Source organism: Scomber scombrus, chromosome 10, assembly GCF_963691925.1.
Source record: "Scomber scombrus chromosome 10, fScoSco1.1, whole genome shotgun sequence".
Taxonomy (NCBI): domain Eukaryota; kingdom Metazoa; phylum Chordata; class Actinopteri; order Scombriformes; family Scombridae; genus Scomber; species Scomber scombrus.
Genome location: NC_084979.1, coordinates 14,197,756 through 14,217,170, shown reverse-complemented (window position 1 = coordinate 14,217,170; position 19,415 = coordinate 14,197,756). Strand labels below are relative to the sequence as shown.

General features: G+C 39.3%; 3 protein-coding genes across 4 annotated transcripts; 2 read left to right on the top strand and 1 right to left on the bottom strand.

The window, feature by feature from the left end:
* Positions 1–1,707: 1,707 nt before the first annotated feature.
* On the top strand, positions 1,708–6,838 carry LOC133987590 (uncharacterized). 2 transcript variants are annotated; one of them, XM_062427005.1, is made up of 7 exons: positions 1,708–1,724; positions 2,045–2,087; positions 2,186–3,967; positions 4,074–4,140; positions 4,239–4,308; positions 5,396–5,515; positions 5,594–6,838. In XM_062427005.1, exons 1-7 carry the CDS (start codon positions 1,719–1,721, stop codon positions 5,708–5,710), a joined length of 2,205 nt encoding a protein of 734 aa, XP_062282989.1. In that variant the 5' UTR covers positions 1,708–1,718; the 3' UTR covers positions 5,711–6,838. The 2 variants fall into 2 exon arrangements, with proteins under 2 accessions (XP_062282989.1, XP_062282990.1); XM_062427006.1 differs by having other exon boundaries at positions 1,715–1,825; positions 1,916–2,087.
* Positions 6,839–7,285: 447 nt separating this feature from the next.
* LOC133988194 (emerin-like) lies at positions 7,286–12,274 on the top strand. Its single transcript, XM_062427754.1, has 7 exons — positions 7,286–7,470; positions 7,618–7,716; positions 9,535–9,566; positions 10,149–10,174; positions 10,304–10,354; positions 10,453–10,518; positions 10,902–12,274. The coding sequence occupies exons 1-7, from the start codon at positions 7,389–7,391 to the stop codon at positions 11,110–11,112; spliced, it is 567 nt and encodes a 188-aa protein (XP_062283738.1). The 5' UTR covers positions 7,286–7,388; the 3' UTR covers positions 11,113–12,274.
* A 77-nt stretch (positions 12,275–12,351) lies between these two features.
* Positions 12,352–19,031, bottom strand: si:ch211-150o23.3 (uncharacterized). Its single transcript, XM_062427753.1, has 8 exons — positions 18,711–19,031; positions 17,632–17,670; positions 17,222–17,530; positions 16,638–16,946; positions 15,196–15,510; positions 13,856–14,005; positions 13,693–13,765; positions 12,352–13,099 (listed from the first exon to the last, which is right to left on the bottom strand). Exons 1-7 carry the CDS (start codon positions 18,739–18,741, stop codon positions 13,722–13,724), a joined length of 1,197 nt encoding a protein of 398 aa, XP_062283737.1. The 5' UTR covers positions 18,742–19,031; the 3' UTR covers positions 12,352–13,099; positions 13,693–13,721.
* Between the last annotated feature and the right edge of the window lie 384 nt (positions 19,032–19,415).

Below are 19,415 nucleotides of genomic sequence, written 5' to 3'. Positions count from 1 at the left end.
ACTGTAACATTGTATGTTTTTTGTCACCAGATTTGACAAATCAAACTCATATTCTTATGTGGAAAGCGAGAGGCTGGGGAGGAAGACCTACAAGGAGCAATATGTCTACATTTACAGGTAAAACATATAATACATAATACATTTCTGTTACCGGTCAATTCAATGTCATCCTTAACGTACTCTTCTTCCTCTCTCGTTATCTCCAGGAACAATGTGCTGAAGGTCAAAGAGCAGTATCAGTATCCTAAACTAGAGACAAAGGGGACCAATGAAACTGATGTTTTCTCCAGAGAGCCTTTCATCATTCGCTTTCACTCTCCTACAACATGTAAGATAAGATGAAAGTTATCTAGCATGCTCATTATCCAGGTTTTTGACTGTCCATAATGTTCTGTGCATACAAATATCATATGCTATACTGTGGAGGTATTTCAGTTGGTACAAAACTGACGGAGTAAAAGAGAAACCTGCACTTACACTGACAGACACCTGGATTATATAAGTATTATGTCTTTATGTTCCATACAAACTTCATACATGAATAGCATCACAACCAGGATATGACTGAGACACTTGAGAGCACATAATCATTAAAGATGTCTGATAAATGTCTTTTGTTTCTCAGTGGTGAAGGATTTTGTCTTGATTGGTCAGCACACCTGTCCCAAAACTGCCATGAAGGAAATGGATGAACTTTACACCGTCTTCAGAGAAATTACCAAGAAATGGAAGACTGATGTGGGTTACACCACATCCTTATCATCATCATCATTAGTTTCTCCCTCCATTTATGATGAAATTTATGAGTAATTTCAATTTGTTGAACTTCCCCTTTTGCTTTCTTTCACTTGCCCAGAATGTGATGATTTTGGGGGACCTCAATGCTGACTGCAGCTATGTCACCATCAAAGGCTGGAGAGCTGTGCGCTTGAGAAGTGACCCCAAATTTCGCTGGCTAATTGGAGATGAGCAAGACACTACTGTCCGTGAGAAGACACAGTGTGCATATGACCGGTCAGTGACTGCTGAAAACTGAATTATTGGGATTGATTTTATTATTTCTGTGCATTATAAAGACAACACATTTTTGCATGATGTCCCTATGTGGACTGTTTTCTACAGATGGGGTTATGTTTTACAGTTTGATTTTAATTTTTCATCTCAAAACAGGATCATTGTGCATGGACGTGAGATTATTTCCAGTATAGTGCCGGGTTCAGCTCAACCGTTCAACTTCAAAGAGAGTTTCCATCTCACTGAGGAGGAGGTAAACTTTCTTCAGACATGTGAAAAACATACCTTTCTTGAGAAATGACAAGTTCAAGTTGATACGTAACATGGATATTAGCACTGTTATCTTTGTTGCACCACAGGCACTAGAGGTCAGCGACCACTTTCCTGTAGAAGTTGACCTGAAGCCCAACCACCGCTACCTACTCCGCCATGAACTGTAGACCACTCGGGACAATAAATAACACAGCAGGACTTTGGGACTTTTTAGATACAACTGTAATTTTACTTAATTTTAGCTGTTAAAATAAATGAACATGCTCAACAGAATTTTTTATATTGACTCTAACTCATAAAAAGCAGAACTGCTCTTACCAATAAAACATGGGGCTCTTAAGCACAGAGGAACTGCCTTTTTTTGACTGCTGAAGTTTATGTTGTGCGTCTGAAACCAAACCACATCAAAGCTGACATCATTTCATGAGCTCATGAAGGTACGTTCCTGCAGCAACAGAAAACACAAAACATTGCTGTTTGTTATTGCACCTTTTGGAGAGACTTCCTGATCAACTTTTTGATCTGCTTCAGTTTGAAGGTAGGCTTACATAAAATACATGTTTATAGTCATATATTTCACCAGATGTATTACTTATAGTTTGCGATTTATGTGTCGTCTGTTTGACAGGAAGCCACTTGCAGCAGCAGCAGACTTACTTCATGCACTCTTCCTTTCTGAGAGAAGAGATTATCTGTGGCAATGTAGTAATGTTGGTCTTGATATAACTTAAAAATATTGCTTTGTCTATTTGCAAAGATGGAAGAACACTTGGCTGATCTACCTTCTGACGCATTTGCAGGTAAGAATGTAGTCTTTTTATGTTTTAATGCAATTTCAGTGCTTTTTAAAAAAACTATTTACAAAGTTTTTAATTGGCAAACGATGATATTGTTACAGAGACATCTGTTGCATCATTCCCCGATGGAGATTTTGACTTTGAGAGTCTACTTTTTGATGAAAAGATTGATGAAGACAAGATAGGCATCTCTTATGAAAACTTGCCAACAAAGGAAGACGGGGCTCTGTACCAGGAAGCAACTGGTGAAACAGTTTTGTCTAGCAAGGAAACTTTAGATATACGCACGGCTGAAAGTGCTGATGAAGAGCGATCTGATGTTAAGGAGGAATTTCAAGGCACAGGAGTCATGAGCGTGGACAAAACGCCAAAAGAGGATTACACAAGCTTGGATGAAGAATCTGAAGAGGAAGGATGTGTCTCTGGAGAAGATGAAAAAGGTGAGGAAGAGGATAAGGAGATGGGAGAGAAGCCAGGGGATTTGTTGATGTCAGTTAACTGCAGCGGCGAGTTCTACGATGGTAATAAAGAGGACAAGATCCTTGCTGAGGGACAACCTCTGGCTCCGGAGGGTACTGAAAACCCTCAAGTTAGAAATAAGGACCAAGGTGAGAGTGAGAGTGATGAGGAGGTGTCCTACTTTGAGAGAGTCCCTGGACGTGGAGGTGAGGTGATAATAAAAGGTGATGGGATTGAGGAGGACGAGCAAGAGGGAGAGGAAAAGAAGCAAGACTCATCCGATTCTGAGTGTGAGGACATGAAAATTGTACAAAAAGAACATTTCCTTGCTCAGTGCTTTGAGACGGAGATTGAAAAACCCTACGGAGATGAGCCAGCGAAAGCCATCTTGGAGTTTCCGGAAATATCAGTGGAAAATCTGCAGGATCTCATTGCTGAAGTTGACACTGAGGAAAATGTGGAGAAAATGAAGGATTTCTCAGGGGAGGAGCACCAAGAGGCAGGGGAAAGCTTTGCAGATTATCCCTCAGACTTTTCTTCATGCGAATATGTTGAAGATGGAGGACAAAATCAAGAAAATTACCAGTTGAATGCTTTGCCATGTGCATCTGACCTCGGTTCAAATGCAAGTCAGAGCACTTGCCTGGAAAGAGCTGTGACAGACATAACATGGATGGGAAAAGCTGAAGACACTGATGAGGAGGGAGATGGGTATCTGTACAGCAGAGATTTAGAGATGGATGCTGATAGGTTCAGGGGCCTGGGTGTGGTAAGTGGAGAAAAAATAGAGATTGTAGAGCATGTGCTGAGCGATGCAGCGGTGATTGGGTGTGATGACGGAAGTGAGACAAGTGAGAGTGACTCCTACAGCTACAGTGATGATGAGGTCCAAGTGAGGAGAAGCGATGAGGAATTCTCACATAATATGAGTCTGCAAGACCCTGTAAACAACAAGCAACTGGAGGACGTTCAGCCTCACAGTGGGAGAAGTACAGAGTACTCCAGGTGGAGTGTCTCTGACGACCTACACGCTACAAATTACTACGAGAGACCAGATTCAGCAGCTTTCGGCATTAATTGGGACCTCGACGTCTTAACAGCTGATTCCCCTCTTTTTCAAGAACTGTTAACCACAGACGAAGCAGAAACATTGTCTTCAGATGTGACTCAGTGTCCTGCAGAAGACGTCACCAGCTACTCTGTGGTTCAGAGGGATTGTGCCAAAACCACAAGCCCCTCTAACCAGGGATCCCTGGATGATAGCTTCTTCTTCAACACTGAACTTGAAGCTTCAGTGGTCACCGAGCTGGGACAGTTAGGAGATGACGAGTATGAAGAGGAGAGGAACTGGGAACAAGAGCAAGAGAGAATCAAGGCTTTCTACAGGTTTTACGATGATAGCAACGCGGACTATGGAAGAGAGGGTGAGTGCAGATGAGAGAAGTGTAGTCTTCATTAGGATGCAGAATAAGATTATTATCAAAATGTTGTTATTCCAAATTCATCTGTTTCCATTTGTGCATTTTTTAGAGAGGCAGATAAAAGTTCAGTTTTGTACAGATCCATTGTCTCAAGTCATTCACTATGAAACTGACAGGTAAGCAGAATTCCTCATATGGATTTTCATGAACAATAATTACAACCTACATTGTGGCAGATCACACCAAAAACTGTGTCTGCTTCCTGCATCCTCAGCACCGACAGAGATTCACTCAGCAGCTCCACAGAGGAGGAGGAAGACCTGAGCTCTACAGAAACACCTGAGGTAAGAATAGGCTTGTGGACACATATATGCATACACATGGACTCTCACACAGGCTTTATTCAACTGCAGTCAGAACAAATTGAATTGGGGAGCATTCAGCTTTCACAGGAAGACTCTCATATTAATGCTGAACAACTTGTGCTTTAATACAAAAACACATAACAAACCTGTTAATTACACACTATTAACAGCACAAGCATTTTCTAATACAAACTTGATGAACAAAAACAAGACTGTTGCTGAAGCAAAAGTGGACACAAAAAGCCACGATGTTGGCGCCATCAAGTGGGATTAATTAAACTAGCCACCAGCTAAAAATTCATTCTCTAAAACGGTGGACTGAAAAAAAAGATAGATTTCGCCCATGACAATAGAAAGTAACAAAGAGACGTACAGAAACAAAGCACCTGTCAAAACCTTCTCATAACAGTTACTTTTTTCCCCTAGTAGCACAACTATCTGTGTCCTTAGCTGGTGGCTAACTGCTGCTTCCCTCTTACATCTTATAAAATACTGCAAAACCCACTGGCACCTGGCATTTCCCCCTTTTTTGGGTAAAATCCCGATGATTTATCTCTCCCAGTGAGTTTTCCTCAGAGTGCTCTTTAGTCTTAACTTACCTGCTCTCGCCACGTCTGCTCTCACTCCTGCTCCTGTGCAATTTCTGATGTGCACTGGCCGCCCCCACAAAAAACTCAAGTCAAGTGTGAGTGCAACGCTGTGACACAGCTGCAATGATCACTTGAGCATCACAGCCTGTCTGACAGCCTGTCACAGGTCAGAAAACACATCAGTCATAAATAGGTTTATATATGTGAGGGTGGGGCAGGATGTGGCCGCTGTCAGCAACACAGCCTGGTATCACCCACTCCTAACATCGGCTCTCTCACAAGTCCAGTTATGGTTAGGTTTAAGGTTAAGGTAAGGGTAAAGGTAAAGGTTAGCATACAAATCTTGCGAGGGTTTTGCAAATTGTCCCTCCGGCAGATCCAATCTTACACCAACCCATGGCATAGATGAGTGGTGTGATGGGAGGAAATATGAGATGCCCAGCAATGAGCCTGCTGCTTTGTTTTTGCCCATGCAGGAACTGAGGGAACCTGACAACACCCTGCAAATGGAACTGGCTTGTGATCCCCCAAACACTCAGCTACAAGAAAGCGTGCCAGATCTCAGGGGCGCACCGCTCTGCACCAGAAAAGACAAGGTGTGCACTAACTGAACGTCACTGAACATTCACTGAGTTCATTATTTTACCTCTCTGACCTGTCCTTTGTTCCTGCAGTGTCTCAATGTGCTGAAGCTGATACTGAAGATGGGTCTGGTGATTTTGATGGGACTGCTGATGTTCTGGTTGGCCACAGACCAAGCTGACTGGCTTAGCCAAGTGCACTTCTTTTAGAGCTAAAGCTAATTCTCAGTCATTAAAACTTGTTTATACGCTCACAGATGAAAGAAAAATAAAAAATGACAATGTTGAATTGTAAAAATATATTAGTAGTAGTATAGTAACTGAATGCAGTGAACTGTTATTTGCAATTTTTTGATAAATAAAGATATATCTTAATTAAAAAATAATTTATGCAGCCCTATTTGTATGAACAGTACATAAATCCTGTTCTCACTTTTATGTAAGTATTAAAACAGGGCTACATATGCATACAACTAAGGCCTCTAATCTAGTACTAGTACTTGCTTATTAATATGTTCTGTCACTTTCTGCTTCCACTTCAGAACATCTTAGAGAGAAATGTTGTATTTTTCACTCCACTACAAATATCTACAGCTAGGGTTACTATGGTTTTCAATACAAAAAATATGATACATTTATGAAAATTATAGATGAAATAGCAACAGTAGACTGTAAAGTGTTTACAATGAGGTCCACTTGAACCAGGTACAACATTTAAGGGTATAAATGTTAATTATTGTGAACTGAAATGTCTTTCAATGACAATAAAATAAGAGCAATAAATACAAAAAATAGATACATTAAAATAAAATACAAGCCATTCTATACGCTTTCAAAAATGTAATTATAATAACTGATTGCACACTTCTGTTTTGAAGAGATTTTAGAGATTTCAAAATAAATGTGAAATCATGAAGGAACAGAAAAAAATGGTAATTTCTCTGAAAAAGCAACATTGGTGAAAAAAACAACCTATTAACATCATCACATTAACAATAAAATACATTTTAGGGTCTTTACATTCAAAATATGTTGTAGCATCTTTAAGAATAAAATTATGTTGACAAACTTTTACTTATAGTCTAGGATTCATTATACTTCATTATATTTCTTCCACAACTAGTAGATTAGCATTTACATGAGCTTTACCACTAGTAAATATTACTATCATGGGCCTGTTTCACTTCCAACAAGAAACCTATTATTATTATTATCATTATTATCATTATTATTATTATCATTAATAATAAAATGTTATGTATTTGTTTTCTATTGAATCATTTTGTATAATCGATCTTTGTTATCGTAATGTGCCTTGTATGCTAAGAGTTTTTTTTGTTATTATGGTTTCTATGCTTTGATGTTTACACGTTTTTCATTAAAAAATAAAAGGAGAATTTTTCAAAAGGAAGCGGAAACTACGTATAATTTAAGCAAAGATGGTGTGAATGTTTTTTAAAATAGGTTCAACAGACGAGGGCGGGCTTCAGTCTCCAAGCTACCGTTAGACAATTTCTTTTTCCTAGTATGGTGAAGTCATGACCCGCCCTTCTCTGCCTCTGATTGGCAAGTAGTCGCTGTCTTCGTTGGTTGTATTGGTTATACTTAGACATGAGGCGTGCAATTGGTTAAGTTTAGCCAATCAGAGGCAGAGTATGGCTGGTTATGACTTCGACATCCTATGAAAAATATATCTCCTACCGTTGACTCCACAGAGGATCGTCCAGCGCAACAAAACGAGCTCTCCGACTGTAACGGAGGAGGAGTCATTGTTGTTATCACCTTTAACAACTGAGACTATCGCCTGATTAACAGAAACAGGAACATACTAAACAACACAACACAGACACAGAAACGGGTAATAAGAGTAAACTCTTCCAGAGTAAACATGTCGGCGCTGAGTAGTAAGACTGCGCAGGAGATAAGCGAGCTGCTCGATGAATACGGGATCAAACACGGTCCTGTGGTCGGTAAGTGGCTCAGATTTACTCATTGAACTAACGTTTCACAGGCCTTCCCCACACCTGTGCAAAGTTCCCAAGTTCCCAGTAGTAGTGTTAGCTTTTGTGTGGTTTTCTGTCCGTCTCTGTTCACTATGTGGCCCTTCATGTGCTCAGGCTCCACCAGAAGTCTGTATGAGAAGAAGCTAAGAGAAGCCATGGCCAAAGGGAAGAGAGCTAAACCAGCATCTGACAAAACCTACTACAGAGAAGAGGGTAACTTTCGTTTCCACACTTTCCACCCACACTCTGAACAGACCCCTCAGTATCAAACGACAAGAGCATATTCACATTTAGAAGACTGAAAGGAAGTCACGAGTGATTCTGTGCTGTAAATATATGTATATATATATTGTTTAAAGGGGAAAGTAGTCACAGTTATTCAAAGGTTTAAATTGAATGTTAACTCAGCAAAAGGTTGTTGGTCTTTTGAGAGAGACAGATTAAGACGAGAATGTTAAAAATCTGTGCTCAGGTGTTGTAACTAGGCTGCAACCATAATTTGATTAACTGATTAGTAAGACGATCATTTTTGAGACATTGTTGTCGCAAAAATATCTCAGTACTCCAGTCTCTCAAATAAATGTGAGTTTTTTCCTGGTTTCTTTAGTCTGTGATGACAGTAAACTGAATATCTTTGGGTTGTGGACTGTTGATCGGGACAAACTAAGGCTTGAGGATGTCACCTTGAGCTTTGGGAAACAATAATCAACATCTTTCTGAAAATAATCTTAAATTACAGCCCTAATTATAACTCAATGTGTTCGAGCATCTAGTAAAACACTGGATCTTACACTTCCCATAATGCAAATGGAAAGCATCTTTCATTAGTACCTCCATTTAGTCAATCTGTGTAAACTGAAAATGAAACTTCTCAGACATAATACAGCTTGATTTACAGCCACAGAAGAGGTCATTCAGGTGTTTTTCCAGGCTGAGTAGTGCTCTTCATGATTGATGACATAAACTGATCTTCATGTGTTAAGTCGGTGGAGTATCCCTTTAAAGGTGGGGAATATATATGGGAGGTATTTTAATAACCTCTGTTTATGACTGTAGTATTGAACCTTTATAACTTTTCACCCTTGTACACCCCTCTCCCACACACCTATGCTTATGCACACACACACACACACACACACACACACACACACACACACACACACACACACACACACACACACACACACACACACACACACACACACACACACACACACACACACACACACACACACACACACACACACACACACACACAACTGTACAGATATGTAATCTATTATGGTGATGATGACGATGGTAATAAGTTCTGTGTTTTATTTATTTATTTATTTATTTAATTTGTGTATTTATTTTTTGTGGTGTTTTTGTTGTTCTGTCCGCATCTTTCAGATCGTCTGTTTGCCCACTGTTCTGGTCATCAGAACAGTGGGCCCCCAGTTTTTGTCAAATGCGTTGTGCCACTTGGAAATAGCTTCTGTTTTTTTGTTTTGTTTTGTTTTTTTCTGTTTTGAATTCTTGGTTTGCACTTTTTCTTCACTTACTTTGTATCCTGTTTTTTCTGCACAATGAAAAAAGAAAGAATAACTTAAACTAAAATAAACCTAATTAAACAATTAAAAAAAGAAGAAAATAACTTTTATAACAGAATTGTAACAGCTACATTCTACAGTTTTCATACATAATATGATTAAAGAAGGTAAATCGAAGCAAAGCAGCGGGATAAGACACATTCACGCTAAAACAAAACTATTTTGCCAACTCATTTCCATCCCGATAATACAACAAGCCTCTGAATTAAACTCAGAAAGAGACGTAGAATTAAAGATAAATGCAATGTTAGCTCACTGGCTAACCCTTGAAGAAGCTCCAGTTTGACACCAACAGTCTTGACATGCTCATGAACATGCAGTCACCTCTCCAGCTCCACGACTATCAGCACATAACACAGTTCTGTCACTGCCACTGCGGGAAACACTGTAATCAAATGTATACTTGATATTTAGCTTAATGTGTGTTCTTTCATTTCAGAGGAGGAAGTCACCTTCATTCACAGGACACCTGTAAGTATCTCTGCACACACTGCCAGCCTGGTGTTAGTCTATTTATCCGCATTACTAGAGTGGAAAGATGCATACAAAGAAAACTTGACCACAACAAGTATCCTGATGATGAATATGATAAATAAGAAAATATAACTATTTTAATTTCCTTTAATAAATTAATTTTGGCAGATAATTACGTCCAGTATGGAGCTTTTATAGCTTTCATTTAGTTTCGCTCTAATCCGCTCTGTTATTGGCTGTTTTTTGGGGGGGGGGTTTAAGTGTTAAAGCTTTCAAACCTGCCCAGCACCAAACAGCAGATAGAAGTTAAAAGTAAAAAAAAAAATGCCATTAGCCCCTGAACTTATGTTTTGAATGACCAATTTCTAACAACAACATAGGAAATCTTTCAATTACATATTTGTCTGAGTGCTTCACAATCTCTACAACATACAAAAGAACTTAACACTCATTTGTTTTCTACTCTTATTAAGAAGGGTCATTCAAATGTACTTATATTAAATGCCATATATTCTTTAAATGAACAATTTTGTAACATTTCATAACTTATAACCTCTCTCTCGGTTTCTAATTCTGCAGGTCAGGAGTGACGGTTCAGGAGACCGGTCAGTTCTCTTATAAATACTCTACTGTCACATCTGATCATTTGTTGCCATTTTTACTTTAACATTTTCTTTTTAACCTGATCAAATACAAATCAGTCTGTTATTTATTACTTTTTTTCTGTCTAATAGGCCTTACATGAGGTCAAGACCGGAGTGGAACGAGCGGGAATATGAGCATGAGTAAGTTGTACAGTAATTATACAGATTGTTGTTGTCTCAGTTGGTGAGTAGTAAACACATCCTTCACTTATGTCTTTTTTTTATGTCCCTCGTTACAGGGCGTCCTACTCAGGCTCCTACTCAAGGTCGAGGCCTGAATACAGTGGAAGAGATTTTGTTGATGAGTAAGTGTATTTGCACATAGTGGAGGAGTGTAATCAGCTGTGGTCAGGTTCAAATTTGTCTTCTTTTTTAACAGACTGATGCAGATTTCAGATTTTAAGAATCTAGTGTTGCATGTTCAAGAAGACAGCAGGATAAGAAGCATGCAAAGATTTAAACCTCTTACAATGTTTCCCAAGTTACACTACAAGGGGCCGCACTACACTAATATTAATCTGTGACATATCAATCAAAAGGGACCAGATGAATGGTGGCTTAACCAAAATCACAATTGTTTGAATCAAGAAGAGTTTAAAGTCAAAACAAGGTCACATTTGGTTAATGCTAGCCTGTGGCGGACACATTATTGTGCAGTGCAGTATTGTAACTTCTTTTTCCTTTTCAGACCCTACGAGTACGACACACCATCCTCTTACAAACCCACCTATTTGAAATCAACGCCCTTGAGATCTGGTCAAGATGCTCCGAAGGCTGCCAAGTCGTCTCGCCTCATCCCACTTTGGGTTCAGTTTGTGTTCTTCCTGGCTGTGGCAGTTTTACTCTACATTGTTTTCGCCAATATGGAGTCAAACGAATACGTGAAAGGAATAGAATGATTTCTTTTTAATTTCATGCAGTTTAAAGGGCAGTTTTACTTTAATATGGATTTTAATGAAAGAATGTAATTTGGTCAATGCCTTTATTTTAGACATTTCTGAAATTTTTGGTTATGATATATTTTTGTGCATTATATTTACAGTTCATTTGCTTATTAATAATTTAAGGTCAAACACATAATCCTCAACCACATTTGGAATAGCACCACTACTAGAATATATGAAGATGCAACTTTAAAAGGACAGTGCAGTCAAAAACATACACTATTACTTAATCTTACCAGAGGTGCTCTGATCTGTTGAGGTTTGGAGATACCGTCCAGATCTCACTCCTGCAGTTATCTAAATTTAATGCTACAGCTCTCAATATGAGCAATTTAAGTGGATTGCCATAATTCATCGTCTCATTCATTAAGACATTAGGATGTTGATTGTGGTTTTAATTTTTGGCACAAAAACGCCATTCAACTAATTTTTACTGTGGTGAACTTCAGCCAATTATATCTAAGCCTCGGCAAGTCAGTTTTTGACCCATATCATACAATTCATGATAGGGATATTTCCTTTAATTCACATCAAAATTGGACATCGATTTATAGACAGATGTTTAAATTTGTGATATTTAACTTTTAACACTAAAAAGACATTAAACAGAATCCGTATCCATATCTTAAAGTGTGTATACTTAAAACAGATTGTTTCAGAATCTCAAAATGTTCCTATTTTTCAGTGTTGTAGTAAAGTAAGGTTGTCAAACATTATTAATTAGTGTATTATTAATATGAAGACCAAATCCTGTACTTTATGAGCTTTGAGAAGAACAATGCTTCCTTTTTACGGTTGTCAGGAAGACTTACGTATTCTAGTACCATAACACAAGTGCCTCAGTGGTTTTGTAAGAACAAATTGGATGTAACTTAATATTTATTTGGTGTGTCATCAGCAGCTGGAGAAAAAGTTTGTATCCTGAGTAAAAATAAAAGAATCTGCACCTTATTTACGAGCTGTAATACTGATATGTTCATCTGTGTTACAGAAGGATTAATTCATATATCAGTCAGTTGCACCACATCATCCAACATTTTCATCCTGTAGAGTTTGATGTGATATTTTTGTACTGTTGTTTCATAATACAAAATATAAAAGAGCTTGTATATGTAAACTTTTGAAGTGTCAAGTGATTTATTCATGAGCAAAATACCATAAATGTTTAAATAATGATTGGGGTTAAGAAAATAAAGGAACCACGTTACGCATTATGATAAAGCTTTCTCCTCTGGTGTAGTTTGATATGATGCTTTAAATTAACCTTCAGTACATGCAGTAATATCTGTGGTTTGTCAAGCTTAATTTTTCTCACACATAAAACTCAACCCAGAAGCTCCAACAGCAGCATTTTAATCAATAAAAGCTTCTATTTACACGCTTAAAGTGCAGTAATGTACACATGGTAAATTACATTGGATGCTTAGTAGTTAGGGTTAGACTTAAAATACAAAAAAATTCTCTAACGACCATTTTTGTGTGGAAGCAAGTACACAGTAAGCCAGTGGAGCTTAGTCATTACTTTACCCGGCAATAAATAAAAAAACTGTTTTTATACAGCACATACAAAGACCTGAGGAACCTATGTCACAGTTTCCCAGTTGAGCTTTTAGTAGTAGCTTTCCACTCCACACATTTGGGGTCAGCAGCCAAGACTGAATCTAAATTGTAGTGACTTCAACTAGGGAATTGTTTGTAACGTTTGTGTCCATTAGCTTACATGTCACTGTAAAACTGTATCCATTGTCCTTCAGCAGAAATCTGGTACGCAATGCAATCTTAAACAGATCTATGTTATGTTTGGTACTGGACGGGTTCCACCTGCTGCCTTCACCAAAGTTGTGAGTCGCTCACCGAGCTGTCTGGTTCTTTGTTACATCTCCTGCCGCCTTAATCCACAATGGATGCAGTGAGAGCCGTCTGACTGTCCGCTCCGGTGATTCTGCAACACAGAACAATTGAGAATGACATGTAAAATATTATACAGTGCTTTTAATAAGTATTCACCCCACCTTGGAAGTTTTCATGTGTTATTTTATCATGGCATTGAATCAAAGTAGATCTAATGCTTTTTTTTTAGTTTTACACTGATCGCCAGGACAGATCCTCTAATGCCAAAATGAAAATAGAAAACAAACGTATGTACCGGTAAATTTTAAATGTCTGCATATGTATTCTTCCTCTAACAGGACACACTTAAATCATTTATGATGGAGGCATGTGGTTTTAGAAGTCACATAATTAGTTAAGTTAGATCATATCTGTGTGTAATCCAGGAGTTTCAGTTCATTTTAATATAAATGCATGTCTGGAAGGTCCAGCTTTTAGTGAGTCAGTGTTGTGCCAAAACCTAAACCATGAAGACAAAGGAGCACTCCAAGCAACTCTGCAAAAAGGTGACTGAAAAGCACAAGAAAATATGAAATCCTTTCGAATTCATTGTTTTAAAACTATAAACCATGAAAATCTTGAAGAAGATAAACAGTTTAATGGGCATTGTACAGTAGTGTGTGCAGGAATCATGACCCTCCATACCTTTACTAATATGTTGCCTGCGTATTCCGTCATAGCTTGTTAATTGATAAGGCAACATAAGTGTTGTCCACACCTGTAAATGGAAATACATGTATAACATCAAGTACATGAACAGGATGCTTTCTAGAAATCACATCTTTGGAAAAATTAAACAAAGACTTACAGGTTCTGGTCTCTCGCTCCAGTTCAGAAGGCTTCTTCTCTTTGTTGCACAGCACTTTCGCCACGATGATGATAATGATGACGGCTACCAAAAATGTCAGGCCAGACACAAGCCAGCTGATCACCATTGGACTTAGTACTGGATCTGGGTCTGAGGGGTAAGAGGAGTTATATGCAGTTACATTGAGAATGTGTTTTCTGAACTTTAGCTGAAGTACATTTTAAGTGAGATTGATTTTTTTTTAAAAGCACAAAAACATTCAGCAATGTTTAATTAGAATATCAATAATGTAAAAAATATAATTAATACATTTTGGTATGATTCTGTTTTTTAGCCACACAAGTTTGTAGCACACACCACATACAGTATAATATTGTTACGTCCTGGCTCTGGGAAATAACATGAACAAAGCAAAACTGAACTAGATAAGACAAAAGTCAGTGAATTAAATAATCAAACAAAGGAAAACCAAGAACAAATAATGTGATGTGGAGGAGACTCTTCTCCTGCAAAGTCTGCTGGCTGAGAGAGGGACTGAGGATGTGGAGATTGCTCCGCTGCCACTGATTGGACAGGAACAATGATTGTGTCAGTTTACTGAAACAAAGGGGCAGGTACACAAAACACACAGATACAGAACCTAACAGCCCTCCCCCAAAAAGGATGCCTTTCATAATCTATATAATTCATATTCAGTATATTACCACATATGTCCTAGGGAGGCCGTCAGTCACTATGTTATCTCTCAAGAATACTTCACTTTGCCTCTCCGCATAAGCAACTCAGACACACCAGACAGTGGCCAGAAAAGACAGAGACTATCTCTGAAAAACTTGTGATTGTGGTCATGTCAGACTGCCACAGGCCAGCCACAACATCCACAACACTATCAAGGCCAATGAACACAGTGCCACTTCTGATGGAGCTTAAATCTACATAGACCTGAGTGAGCAGTACTCTGTTACCAGTCAAAACATCTAAGCTAAGACAAACCCATCTCCAAAACCTTGGCCTGAAAAATAGTTTGTCCACACTTCATTTCATGCTGACTTAACACCAATGACACTGAAGATTTTAGAAGGGTCCATGGCTTGTCGTACTTTCAACCCAGTTTTCCAGTCCTACGGTTGATTTAAGACACCAAGAACATATCTAACCAGTGCCAATACGCAGTGTCCAACAAAAATAGTATTTAACTACACAAAGCAGCAAGACACAAAGTTCTCTCCACAAAACTTCAGCTTAGCCTAGACTCAAAACTGATGTTATAGCGCTAACAACGCAAAAATGTAACACACCAGTAGGTCTCCTTGAACACAAAGAATTCTTATAATATTCACCTCTGACGGCTATAGGCAGTGGCTGGCTTTCTCTGGAGACAAAAGTGCGTCCACCCAGCTGGACCCGATACAGGCAGTAGTAGTAGCCCTCGTTGGAGCTCTGGGCGCTGGGGAAGGTGAAAGTGACAGACGGGGTGAGGGCAGGCAGAGACTGGCGCACTGTGCCGTTGGAGCGGATGAGGCGCAACTGGAAGGAGCCCCCAGGGTACTGTTGCAGGGTGGAGCAGGTGATGTTAAAACTGTGGCCTTTAATGACACCACCAGTCGGGGCCTCAGTGGACGTGTTGTACCAGTGTTGGGGAGTCAGGAGTTCCACTGTGATCACCAAAAACAGGAATTAAATAGGTCAATCAAGATCATACAGAGTTACTACAATTTTCCTTCTAATACATATTTGTTATCGCAGGATATTCAAACCTCCATTAACAGATATCTGCATGTGAATGAAGAGATCTGTCAGCAACGGGACATTTGTTCAGAATTCCATTTGTGGTCCGAGTAGTGTTAACCAATCAACATAGCTTGACAGCAGCAACTTAGCTGGTTGCATGCAGCTAAACAGTCCACGTGGAGAGCAAAAGAGGTGGAATACTTTGGTCAAAATGCAATCTTTGCAATCAGCCATCGTCTGATGATGATTTCGTTTTTTTATTAGCTTTTTTCTTAATTTATCTGCATTCATATTCACATATCTGTTTATAGAGATGAGTTGTTGTTTGGACCACCTCAAGTTACTAATCAGACCATAACAACAGTCGTAAGAGGAAGTCTTGGCCCGGATATCTGCTGGCTACGCTAGAAGCCCAAAATATCGGCCATTGCCCCCAGAGACTAAATCTTTAGTCAGACAGATAGCCAATAGGTTCCAAGATTGCAGCCATCTCTAATTACTCTAGATTTTAAAGTAATTAAAATGGAAGTCAGGAATCAAACAAACTAAAAAGCATCAGGTGAAAAACGCCATTATATGCAAAATGTACACTTGCCAATACAAATGACTGAAACAGAAAACTGAAACAAATGGATCAAAATTAGTAGCAATTTTAAGCAACACAGCTATAATGAAACATAAAATGACAATAGACAGTAGCAGTGAAAACACAAATGTTTAACAAAACAACCTAAGCTCTGAGATCCTTGCTTTTTCTACTAGCTTTTTGGATCTTTGAACAGCACTTCACAGTCACACTATCCCGAAAGGTCAAGATAAGAAGGAGCTTTCATGCTCAAAACAAAAAATGTTTGCGTGTTGTGAGTTGAGACTCAATAAATTGAAAGTGGGTTACCGGGAATTAAAATCAAAAATTAGTTCAACTCATTATGTTGAGTCGGGGCAGAGAATCAAACATAAACCAATGTAGATTTCACAACACAAAAATGTGCTATGTGGCAATGGGTGTTGGTGGAGTCAGTATTGATTACACAATGCAGTTATGACTCACCCACAGTGATATTGATGGAGTTGCTGGGTGGAGAGCTGTGCAGCTGAGAAGGAGAGAAGCCCCTGATCCTGTACCGGCAGCTGTAGCTGCCCTGGTGGAAAGTCTCTATGTCGGACAGTGTCAGTTCCACTCCAGTCTGGCTCTGGTCGACCCTCTGTGTAACCAGTGGCGTGGATACTCCATGCTTGTACAGGTGGAAGTCGCTGGGGTGGTGACCCAGCAGAACACTGCAGCTGAAGCGCACAGCCTCCCCGGGAGAGAACACAGTGTGAGGTGACAGCAGGGAGAGGGTGGGCATTAAAAGGGTACCTATGAGTAAAGACAGGTTAATTACAAACTGAAAAGGTACACACCTAAGTGGCCCAGGTATTTGTCCATGTTATAATGTTTTGGATATACAGTATCAAGGTTATTTTCATGTTTATGTGTGCCAACTCAAAGATTAAATATGTAAGTATCCTAAAAATAGTATCTGTATTAGTATGCATGTATGTGGAACTGGCCAATAACTAGGACAGCCTGTATGAATCAATACAGCAGTAATCACTAGGTCTTGAAAAAGCCTTGTTAGTTTGCAGTCTCACCTGAGCATTTCACCCCTGCATCATTCTCATGGGTGCAGTCGGGGTTACTGTGGAGGACGACACCACAGCGTGACAAACTAGACTCATGTCCAGAGCACTGGACATGCTGCAGCCAGATCTCTCCACTGCCTGCACCAAATGCTGCACGATGAACAGGAGATTCAGCTAAGCCACATCCCACCTCCAGGCACACCACATCAGCCTCCCGGAGGTCCCAGCCATGGTCACATACCGTTCCCCACTTATTATGGCGGAGTACTTCAACTCTGCCAGAACACTTGTTGTCCCCATCCACTAGTCTAATCCTATCTGTGGATCAGAAAAAAAAACTAAAATACTTAGCAACAGTGGGTAGAAGAATGGCTGCAGATTTTATGGATTCAGCAACTTTATATCAAACCCAGGCTTACCAAAAGCGGTAACTCTCTCCCACAGAACACCTAACAGACCTGTGAGGAAATTACAAACATGGAATTATTGTCAGGCTAACGCAGATAAAAATTCAGACAAAATGTTGTTAAAGGCTAGTATTGACATTCAGTTTTCAGACTAAGTAAGTACACCTAACTCTAGCTAAAACTAATGCAGTCTAATACAACAGCCCAACAATAAATCCTTCCATTAAGATTATAATAATCAATGTTTGCTGAAACTGCTTATTCAACTTCATGGCCATTTTGGAGGCAGTCTTTTGACAACAGATGGACTGTGCTTTTTTATTTTTTTTAATTTATGAATATCTTTCATGGAGGTCAGATAGATTGCTTCATTGAGTTATAATGATTTTAGTGCTTACTTTGACCAACCTGTTCAAACATTTGAGAGCCAAACTAAGGTATACAAGAAAATGTGAAGACACTTACAATGTCATGAAACTTTTGTCAACCTGAAACTTGACCAGCTGTCTCAGACACAAAAGATGCTGCAGGCTTGCATTATGGTGTTTCATTCAAATGACAATTTATGGTCCATTATGGTGCCCAAGCAGAGTAACACTCCACCATTTCTACCTTACATTCTGACTCTGTTAATTACAGTGCTGACAGAAATCAATGTAGCCATCAGTTTACTATATCAATAAACTAAATAGTATAACGCAGTACAATTCAACAGCATCGTGTTGAAGGACTGTTGTATAAAGACTGATTTAATCTTATCTAATAAACTTGAGTGTATATTACGCAGACAGCTCCATCAATAAGAGGCAGGAATCTCGTGATATCAATTAAAGTTATAGGACAGTTAGCTACAAGTTTGTCATGATGATAAGACTGTAGCTAACATTAGCTAGTTAAGACCTTATTAGGACATTAATGCTACATTACGGGAGCCTAACTTTTTCCCCTTTAAAGAATGCAATGTAACTTACTGGCAAATTCAATTGTGTCAAGCAAAGCTCAAATAATTGCAGGTCATCCCGTTGCATAATCGAGGGGAAACATAAGCTACCTAACATTAGCTTAGCGTTAGCCAGCCGTTATTAGCTCACCGGTTAACAGAATATGGAGGAATCTCAGCATCGTTCCACTCAGCGTTCCGTCACACGTTCGTTCCGCTGTTGTCGTGGTGATGATGCTATAGTAACCGCACGAGACATTCGCTGGTTAGTGTGCTGGCTGACTGAACTGAGAGCTAATGGCTAACTTGTATCAACTGACCCAGCTGTAAACTAGTTGAAGACATTGTCGAGATGTAATGCTAATTCATGGACGAGTCGAGTTCAAGTGAGGCTGCAGCTGCTGAGTCCGGGTGGCTGTCACAGTAAAAATGATGTCCGAATGAAGTATCGGTGCAGCGTTAGGTCAGGGCGCCGTCCTCACGTCAACAGTCAGGGAATTTATCCCGGTGCTGAGCCGTTCTTCCTGTAGCAGCCAGAGGTCACCAGAAACCGCAGCGCTGCGTTTTAAACCCATTAAACTCTGTCTTTGTGCAGGAGGGTCTCTACTGTACGGTACTGTACTGTAGGTGGGGGCGTAGCGTAAAAATAAAGCGCTCCACACAGGATCAGTGGTATATTTTAAAAAAAAAAATAGGTTCACATATTTTGAAGTCTTTCTGAAAATAAGTGATTGTGCCCGTATTACTGAAAAAAAAATATTGCCATAATCACATTAAAATAGGCTATAACTTATAAACCATCAAAGTATTATATTGGGTTGCAAGGCTGTGAAGTATCCCTTTGGCTGGTGTTTAT

What these genes read in the sequence shown, in the direction of transcription:
- LOC133987590 (XM_062427005.1), top strand. An exon ending in CGCGGACTATGGAAGAGAGG is followed by an intron (nt 3,968 to 4,073) that starts GTGAGTGCAGAT and finishes TGCATTTTTTAG; the next exon opens with AGAGGCAGATAAAAGTTCAG. An exon ending in ATTCACTATGAAACTGACAG is followed by an intron (nt 4,141 to 4,238) that starts GTAAGCAGAATT and finishes CTGCATCCTCAG; the next exon opens with CACCGACAGAGATTCACTCA.
- LOC133988194 (XM_062427754.1), top strand. Translation starts at nt 7,389, where the DNA reads ATGTCGGCGCTGAGTAGTAAGACTGCGCAGGAGATAAGCGAGCTGCTC. An exon ending in AGTGACGGTTCAGGAGACCG is followed by an intron (nt 10,175 to 10,303) that starts GTCAGTTCTCTT and finishes TCTGTCTAATAG; the next exon opens with GCCTTACATGAGGTCAAGAC. An exon ending in GAGCGGGAATATGAGCATGA is followed by an intron (nt 10,355 to 10,452) that starts GTAAGTTGTACA and finishes CCCTCGTTACAG; the next exon opens with GGCGTCCTACTCAGGCTCCT.
- si:ch211-150o23.3 (XM_062427753.1), bottom strand. Translation starts at nt 18,741, where the DNA reads ATGCTGAGATTCCTCCATATTCTGTTAACCG. An exon ending in TGCAGGGGTGAAATGCTCAG is followed by an intron (nt 16,947 to 17,221) that starts GTGAGACTGCAA and finishes CTTTACTCATAG; the next exon opens with GTACCCTTTTAATGCCCACC. An exon ending in ACTGCCTATAGCCGTCAGAG is followed by an intron (nt 14,006 to 15,195) that starts GTGAATATTATA and finishes CTTACCCCTCAG; the next exon opens with ACCCAGATCCAGTACTAAGT.